The sequence below is a fragment of the Lethenteron reissneri genome, chromosome 20, assembly GCF_015708825.2.
Source record: "Lethenteron reissneri isolate LAM-NWPU_2019-01 chromosome 20, ASM1570882v1, whole genome shotgun sequence".
Classification (NCBI taxonomy): Eukaryota; Metazoa; Chordata; class Hyperoartia; order Petromyzontiformes; family Petromyzontidae; genus Lethenteron; species Lethenteron reissneri.
Genome location: NC_083798.1, coordinates 9,095,641 through 9,105,327, shown reverse-complemented (window position 1 = coordinate 9,105,327; position 9,687 = coordinate 9,095,641). Strand labels below are relative to the sequence as shown.

Here is a 9,687-nt window from a genome sequence, read left to right as displayed (position 1 = left end):
CAGATTCAGACTCACCACAGACTCACCACAGACTCACCACAGACTCAGACTCACCACAGACTCAGACTCACCACAGACTCACCACAGACTCACCACAGACTCAGACTCACCGCAGACTCACCACAGACTCAGACTCACCACAGACTCACCACAGACTCACCACACAGACTCACCACACAGACTCACCACAGACTCACCACAACTCACCGCAGATTCAGACTCACCACAGACTCACCACAGACTCAGACTCACCACAGACTCAGACTCACCACAGACTCACCACAGACTCACCACAGACTCACCGTAGACTCACCGCAGACTCACCACAGACTCAGACTCACCACAGACTCACCACAGACTCAGACTCACCACAGACTCAGATTTACCACAGACTCACCACAGACTCAGACTCACCACAGACTCAGACTCACCACAGACTCATCACAGACTCAGACTCACCACAGACTCACCGCAGACTCACCACAGACTCAGACTCACCACAGACTCAGATTTACCACAGACTCACCACAGACTCAGACTCATCACAGACTCAGACTCACCACAGACTCACCGCAGACTCACCACAGACTCACCACAGACTCATCACAGACCCGCGGTGGCAGCAGCAACCTCCAACAGCCCAATTGACCGAATTCCTTGCGCTCGCGATGTCTGCTGGACGAGGCCTTCACCCCCCCGCCCCCCGGGGGGGGGGGGGGGTGAAGGCCTCGCGAGCCGGCGGCCGTCGCGAGCCGGTGGGCGGCAGGGAGACCGCGGGCCTCGGCCGCCCCCTCGTGGCCACCGGAGCTGGGGGGGGGGCGTTGCTAGGATACGCGGGGGGGGGGGGGGCGTTGCTATGATACGCGGGGGCCCCGTTGCTATGAGACGCGGGGACGCTCAGCACAGCAACGAGAAGCGGCGACGACTTTTAACCGAAGGCGCCGTCGGCTTTGCTCGACACGATAGGGGGAGGAGAAGAGGCGGACAAGCAGGTCGGTGACGGGCGGGGGGGAGAGGCAGGCAAGCAGGAAGAAGCCCTCGTCCGAGGCGCCGCTCGGGCCCCCGCGCGATGCGGAACAACGAAACGCCGCGGATGTAGAAGCCGCTCGGGTGCGGGCCCAGTCGTGGGGGCCGTTAGCGAAGAGTGATGAAGTCACTCTTCGCTAACGAGGCTCCTAGTGATTGAACAGTTGTTCAATATATGGGGGGGGGGGGGGGGGGGTCTTCTGCAATCGAGGCCGGTCCCACACTCTGGGGTCTCTGTAACCGAGCGCGGCCTTCACGCAATCCTAATTTGGAGTTACCGTTTAGGCTGCTATTAGTTTAGGGGTTCCATTCAATAGGATTTTATTTTGATTGGCAATATAAGGTACAGCCCCTTTTTAAATCCACTGCTGGATTAAGGCGTCGTCCCCACGACGTGCCGGTCGTTTTACCACACTTGACCATACTTCACCACGCTGGTGAATGCAGGTTGGTAGTACAGGGGAACCCCAGGACCGGTTCAATATATCAGCCGCCAGTGACGTTAGCCGTGGCTTGGAATCGAACTCAGGTCGCCAGGCTCTCAGAATAGTTAACGAACTACTGCGCCACCACTCCCCCCCCCCCTGGGCATTAGATTAGTCCTGGTAAAGGGGATCGAGGTCGCCGGGGTCGGTGGGGAGCTGTGGATGGGCCCTCTGGCCTCTGTTCGTAAAGCGGGCCCAGCGTAACACAGCCAAAGTCCGCAGAGTCTGCCCGTGGCCTTCACAATGTCGTGAATTAAGTACTCATTAATGAGCCACCAATTATTGTCAGCTACCACTCATTAACCACTATCAATGTATCACCACCCATTAACGGTTTAATTAACCGTCATTAAGTATCCACACTCACTAAATAAACGACCACTTGTCATTACCAGGTGAACGAGGCACTTGGCATATCCACCAGACAGTACAGACACCCAGCACGAGTAGCACACACAAAACACACCCAGTACACACAGTACAGTGTACACACACCCAGTACACACAAAACACCCAGCACACACAGTACACACACCCAGCACACACAGTACACACAGTACACACACCCAGCACACACAGTACACACAGTACACATAGTACACACATCCAGCACACACAGTACACACAGTACACACACCCAGAACACACAGTACACACAGTACACACACCCAGTACACACAAAACACCCAGCACACACAGTACACACACCCAGCACACACAGTACACACAGTACACACACCCAGCACACACAGTACACACAGTACACACATCCAGCACACACAGTACACACAGTACACACACCCAGAACACACAGTACACACAGTACACACAGCACACACAGTACAAACACCCAGTACACACAGTACAAACACTCAGCAAACACAGTACACACACACAGCAGCACACACAACACACACAGTACACACACCCAGTACACACACACAGCACACACAGCACACAGTACACACAGTACACACACCCTGTACACACAGTACACACACAGCCAGCACACAGCACACAGTACACACACAACACACACAGTACACACATCCAGCACACACACCCAGCACACACAGCACACACAGTACACACAATACACACACAGCACACACAGTACACACACCCAGTACACACAAAACACCCAGCACACACAGTACACACAGTACACACACCCAGCAAACACAGTACACACAGTACACACACCCAGCACACAGTACACACAGTACACACACCCAGCACACACAGTACACACACCCATCACACACAGTACACACAGTACACACACACAGCACACACAGTACAAACACCCAGTACACACAGTACAAACACTCAGCACACACAGTACACACACACAGCAGCACACACAGCACACACAGTACACACACCCAGTACACACAAAACACCCAGCACACACAGTACACACAGTACACACACCCATCACACACAGCACACACAGTACACACAATACACACACAGCACACACAGTACACACACCCAGTACACACAAAACACCCAGCACACACAGTACACACACCCAGCACACACAGTACACACACCCAGCACACACAGTACACACAGTACACACACCCAGCACACACAGTACACACAGTACACACACCCATCACACACAGTACACACAGTACACACACACAGCACACACAGTACAAACACCCAGTACACACAGTACAAACACTCAGCACACACAGTACAAACACCCAGTACACACAGTACAAACACTCAGCACACACAGTACACACACACAGCAGCACACACAGCACACACAGTACACACACCCAGTACACACAAAACACCCAGCACACACAGTACACACAGTACACACACCCATCACACACAGTACACACAGTACACACACACAGCACACACAGTACAAACACCCAGTACACACAGTACACTCAGCACACACAGTAAATACACACAGTACACACACAGCACACCCAGTACACACAAAACACCCAGCACACACAGTACACACAGTACACACACCCAGCACACACAGTACACACAGTACACACACCCATCACACACAGTACACACAGTACACACAGCACACACAGTACAAACACCCAGTACACAGAGTACAAACACTCAGCACACACAGTACACACACACAGCAGCACACACAGCACACACAGTACACACACCCAGTACACACAAAACACCCATCACACACAGTACACACAGTACACACACACAGCACACACAGTACAAACACCCAGTGCACACAGTACAAACACTCAGCACACACAGTACAAACACCCAGTACACACAGTACAAACACTCAGCACACTCAGTACACACACAGCAGCACACACAGCACACACAGTACACACACCCAGTACACACAAAACACCCAGCACACACAGTACACACACCCATCACACACAGTACACACAGTACACACACACAGCACACACAGTACAAACACCCAGTACACACAGTACACTCAGCACACACAGTAAATACACACAGTACACACACAGCACACCCAGTACACACAAAACACCCAGCACACACAGTACACACAGTACACACACCCAGCACACACAGTACACACAGTACACACACCCAGCACACACAGTACACACAGTACACACACCCAGCACACACAGTACACACAGTACACACACCCATCACACACAGTACACACAGTACACACACACAGCACACACAGTACAAACACCCAGTACACACAGTACACTCAGCACACACAGTAAATACACACAGTACACACACAGCACACACAGTACACAAAACACCCAGCACACACAGTACACACAGCACACACACCCAGCACACACAGTACACACAGCCAGCACACACAGTACACACAGCCAGCACACACAGCACACACAGTACACACACCCAGCACACAGTACAGACACACCCAGCACACACAGTACACACAGTTCACACAGGACACACACCCAGCACACACAGTACACACAGTACACACAACCAGCACACACAGTACACACACCCAGCACACACAGTACACACAGTACACACACCCAGCACACACAGTACACACAGTACACACACCCAGCACACACAGTACACACACCCAGCACACACAGTACAGACACACAGCACACACAGCACACACAGTACACACACCCTATACACACAGTACACACACAGCCAGCATACACAGTACACACACCACAGTACACACACACAGCGCATACAGTACACAGTACACACAGTACACACACAGCCAGCACACACAGTACACACAGTCACTCAGCACAGATAGGTAAAGGCCTCGTACACAATAAATTGTACACGACAATTAACTAGATAGAGTGTCGTGAACTCTGGACTGCCAGGGTCATGTTTCCACAGTGTCTGTGTGTTCATCCAGTGATGATCTTGTGCGCACGGATAATCGTCCCAGTAATCCAGTGTTATTTGGAGCAGCGAGGTTGGGAGGGCCCCTACGTAATCGGACACATTTTCATCATAACTTGATGTGATCTTGTCACGCTTGCTTCCCTTAGGCTGCGAACCTGTACACCTCTGAGCGGCGCAGCTTTGCAGTCGTGCATGCAGTGAATGCAGAGCCTGTGGCACATTTGATTAATGTGATAATCCGTGTGTTCACGCAGACAGGAAGGAACGCGACCACCATGCCCCCTCCCGAGGAGATGTACTGTGCGCAGCAGATCCACGTGCCCCCGGAGCTACCTGACATCCTCAAGCAGTTCACAAAGGCGGCCATCCGCACGCAGCCACGAGACGTGCTCACCTGGGCCTCCGCGTACGGCAGCTGTCATCTCTACATACCACAAAACACACCTTCGTCATCTACATATATACCACTGCACTATACAAAGACAGAATATCCCCTGTATAGCCTTAAACAGAATGTTGGGGTAGAGGAGCAGATGGGTGGCCAGCACCACGCCCAGTCACGTTTGACTCCCCAGTGCTGATTCTTACACACCGCACCAGGTAGTCATCATTAAGGCCGAGTCAAACTTGGGAAGGCTCAGAACTGGTTTAGATAATTGTTATTGGTGTTGGCCGTGAGTGGAAATCGAACTTGGCCAGCCCGGTTTGTAGTGCAGCGCACTAACCACTACACTACCGCTCCCCACAAAGAATAGTACTGTATACATATCACTATGCTCCACCACACTATACAGTACACCCCTCTCTTAACACCACAGCACACCCCACTACACTATACACCAGTTAATATATCACTTGCATCTGGTGTTAGCCATGGCAATAAATCGACTCGAGTAACGGGTCCATATCGCAATAAGATAATCACCACCTTACCCCATACCCACTAAATACATTCAAGGACTACTTCTGTCCACCCATGTACACAGCAGAACACACACCACTGCATCACTAGGCATACACCACTTCATAACACTTATTACTCAATGAGCACGGAATGCCATGACATGTTTTTGTTTTATATATAATCTGGATTTTCCTATTCTGTAAATATAATCAATTGTATCTTCCAAGCCCCTTTCATAATTGACGACAGATCTCTTCTGAATACGTACTGCACCTGCGCTCTTAACTTTTGGCACCCGCAATTTCATGTGCCTGCGTGCCCTGCTGCACAGGTCAAGAGTCAGTGATTTTCTGCTCAAATGAGCATTGAGTAGGTGCTCATCTCTCCTCTATATAAAGCCCCGAGCAAGTGGTAGAAATTCCATATTACTATGAGGGGATGAGGACACCCACGGAATAACCACTGTTGGCCTCCCTTCAACGCATTGTATTATACCCTGAAGGAATGATGGGCTAAGTTAACACCGAATCTGGAATTGAACCTGGAACCTTCCGATTAAGAGCCGCTCGCTCTACCTCAGAGCCACCTGGCCTGTTGCCGTGCAGATACTTCCATGCAAAGGTGCGGGGGGAGCCACTGCCTGTGAAGGAGCGTCTGGAGATGCCCGTGGCTACGCAGAGAGATGACACCGGCCTCACCCCGGGCCTTCTGCGCACCCTACACACCCAGGTGGATTGTCCAACACAGACGTTCACACAGAGCTCCACATAGCCTCTACACAGCGGTCTGTTGCCTCTTATCGCGCTTCTATCGCTAGTACTGTGATTTCTCTTCCCATGAATTTTGCGAATTGATTCCTTCACCTATGTGAAGGACTCGGTCGACCAGACTGACTGTGTTGTCTCATCCACACTGTGTTCAGTCACCATAAATAACTGTAGGTCACAACACTTCTCTTCATGCTTTTTCCTTCTCACTGCTCAACTTTGGAATTCCCTCCCATCGTCTTTTCCCCTAGCTATTATCATAATAACTTTGCTCAACACCAGAAGCGTGTTAAATATATATTTTTACATCTTCTATGGTGCTGTTTGTGACTGGTTTTTTGGGCCTGTGCTCAGCAAACTGCATAAAACAAAATAATCATCTGAGCCATGTGTGGTACATCAAGTGATGGTGACAGTTTAAATTCCGCAATGAAACATGCCTTCAATTACATGGACCTGTCACCTTGCTGTGCACTCACACCAGAGCTGGCTCATCATACCCAGGTTTTCATGAGTTGATGGGTGTCGTTTGCAGATGGGCAGCAATGAGTGGGTGACCCGTGAGGTTCTGGAGGAGCGGTGGGTGGCCCTGTGCCTCCCCGTCGAGCAACTCTCCAGCCTGCTGGCCCTCGGCTCGTTTGAGCCAAATGTGGAATGGATCAAGTTTTTCGCCCTGGCCTGCAGCTCTCTTGGAGGCGTAAGTCTCTCCACGGGGTGGCACAAGCCGCATACATGAGGAGTTGAGCGTCGCGTTGGCGTTCCCTCCGAGCAGACGCCTCGCAGGCCGCCGCGGTCGCTGGCTGGTCAATCTGCCACGCATACTCCTGTTAATGCACGACACGTACCGTTTTTGCGCATGAACCAGACGCTGGCTCGCGCCCTACAGCACGCGTGCGAGCTGCTAAGCACGGACCCAGAGGGCGGAGCGGCGCGTGTGCCTGTGAAAGTCTTCGAGCAGCTCTACTCGTACCTGGCCGAGGTGGATGGGGACATTCCGCGTGCGCACGTCGATGCAGTTCTGCTCTACCTGCAGGCTCAGGCGTCAGTACCCTGTGCACCCGGGCTGTGTGGCACCACCGCATCTCATGCCAACACCACGGCTCCTGTTCGAGGAGGGGAACTTCACAGTCACCGGCTTGTCGCCTCATTCTGTTTTGGCTCACAGTTAGAGTACTGTGCTGTCAACTCGGTAACCCGAGTTTGATTTCCCCGCCACGAGTAACCATCAGTGGCAAGTGGTACTTGAATCGTTCCTGGACATTCCTTTTGCCAATCCAGCGATCAGTGTGGTCAATTATAGTCAAACATCTCCCAGGGCTTCATCCAGCAGAGGTGATAATGGGGCTGTAATTTATTCCCTTTTTGTTACTGTTATTTAAGAGAAATTACGTTTATGTTAACTACAGGACCTTCCACCACGACACAGCACTGTGTATATAATCTACAGTACTCCACCTAAGGAATACATGACATGCACATAAACAATTGTCGAGACTGTAGCATAGTAGTGGGGAAAAGGCTGGTTAATATACACGAGTAGCAGAATACCTTTATGGCAAGGCAGCTGGTTATAAACACAGTGGACTGTGGCCAGTAGTGAGGAGGGGGCATGAGTGAGCGTGAATACATGTGATTCAATGGTGAAGTCACATGAATGCTCTAAACCTGTGTTTCCCAACCTCTCTGTATCCGTGCACCACTGTAAACTCTCAAGAAATGTCTGTCAACCACAGTGCACCGATAGCATCATTTTATAAATGAAAACTCTAAATCGTAGCATCTGCAACAGTTCCGCGGACCGTTTCCCACAGCCTTGCACAGTGCCGGTGGTTCTGCCGGCCACAGGCTTGTGACTGATGCTCTGAGCCCCGCTCTCTCATTGATTAATCAGGGCCTTCTAGTGAATGCATTCAGACTTCAGGCTTGAACATATGGGACATTCCTACAAGGAATGTGTGTAATACACGACATTGTTCAATAGGGACCGAAGTGTGTGTACCATTTTTGTACAAATCATGCAGTCTATTAATATTTCAAATGAATTACTTAAAAAATGTATGAGCTAATATTAGATTAAATACGTTTGGTTATTTAATGCATTATGATCAATACATGGACAGTCCTTTCATCTACGGACAGACTCTCCCCCCACCATATCACTTCCGATTAGCATGGCCGGCTATGTATGGTGCAAAAGAAGTTCAACATACATACAGAGTGGAATGTTCACGACTGGCACTGCAAGTCTGTTAACAGGAGATGAGGACCGATAGCTCAATGCTCACTTGAGCACAAAGTCATCTTGGCTCTGCCTCGCCTATGGTATCGGTGCACTTGCGTCGCCGCTCCTGGGCGCATTCTTTGTAATAACTTTAAAAAAACAAGAGATCCGTTTCAACCGCATACAGTAAAACATGGCTATGAATATGTTGTCATCACTAGATACTGACGAACCGCGTGTTTACATTCCCTGCAGGAAATATGTGCGAGTGAGGTGGTGGCGCCTCATTATGCACGCACCGTGCACCGATGAGATAAGGCTGCATTTCTGCACGAATATTGCGTATCTTCTGTGTGTCTGTTTAGAGACAGGCAAGATGGACTGGTGATGCCGCGGAATCTGAACCAGGCTGACTTCCCTGGCCTAACCCCCGCCTGACCCCCGAAACCTGGCTTCTGCCTGGCCACTCCAGTGCTCACGTCCTACACAAAGACCAATCGAAGACCATTCACTACCGTGGACCACCTCCGCCTCCAGAACCGCTCTCAGTTTCCCCGGTAGAGCCACTGGCAGGTGTCCACCCAAGACGCTCTTGGCACTCCATGCAGGTCCCCATGCTCTGGCTAGGAGCTCTCTCTCTCTCTCTTTGTCAACACCTCGTGTGATGGACGGGGCTCGAGTGGCAGGTTAGGGTGACACGGCCTTGCTCGGATAGTCAAGAAGTGATATAATCTTTATCATCAGTGTTTTGCTATTTTTCATCAATAAATGCCGAACGTGATTTATGAGTTAATACTCATTCATTCTCCCAGTGTATTATGTTATGTAAACCCGTCCTGTTTATTTGGGATTAGTGTGAAGAGGTGGAGGGATGGATGAGAGGAATGGAAGGAGAGTGAAAGAAGAATTATG

General features: G+C 50.8%; 1 protein-coding gene across 3 annotated transcripts; it reads left to right on the top strand.

Moving 5' to 3' along the window:
* Positions 1-856: 856 nt before the first annotated feature.
* Positions 857-9,574, top strand: LOC133344713 (ropporin-1-like protein). 3 transcript variants are annotated; one of them, XM_061554797.1, is made up of 6 exons: positions 857-992; positions 5,142-5,289; positions 6,393-6,516; positions 7,090-7,251; positions 7,420-7,595; positions 9,141-9,574. In XM_061554797.1, exons 1-6 carry the CDS (start codon positions 857-859, stop codon positions 9,211-9,213), a joined length of 819 nt encoding a protein of 272 aa, XP_061410781.1. In that variant the 3' UTR covers positions 9,214-9,574. The 3 variants fall into 3 exon arrangements, with proteins under 3 accessions (XP_061410781.1, XP_061410783.1, XP_061410784.1); XM_061554799.1 differs by having other exon boundaries at positions 863-992; positions 5,138-5,289; XM_061554800.1 differs by lacking the exon at positions 857-992 and adding an exon at positions 1,091-1,110.
* The last annotated feature ends 113 nt before the right edge of the window (positions 9,575-9,687 follow it).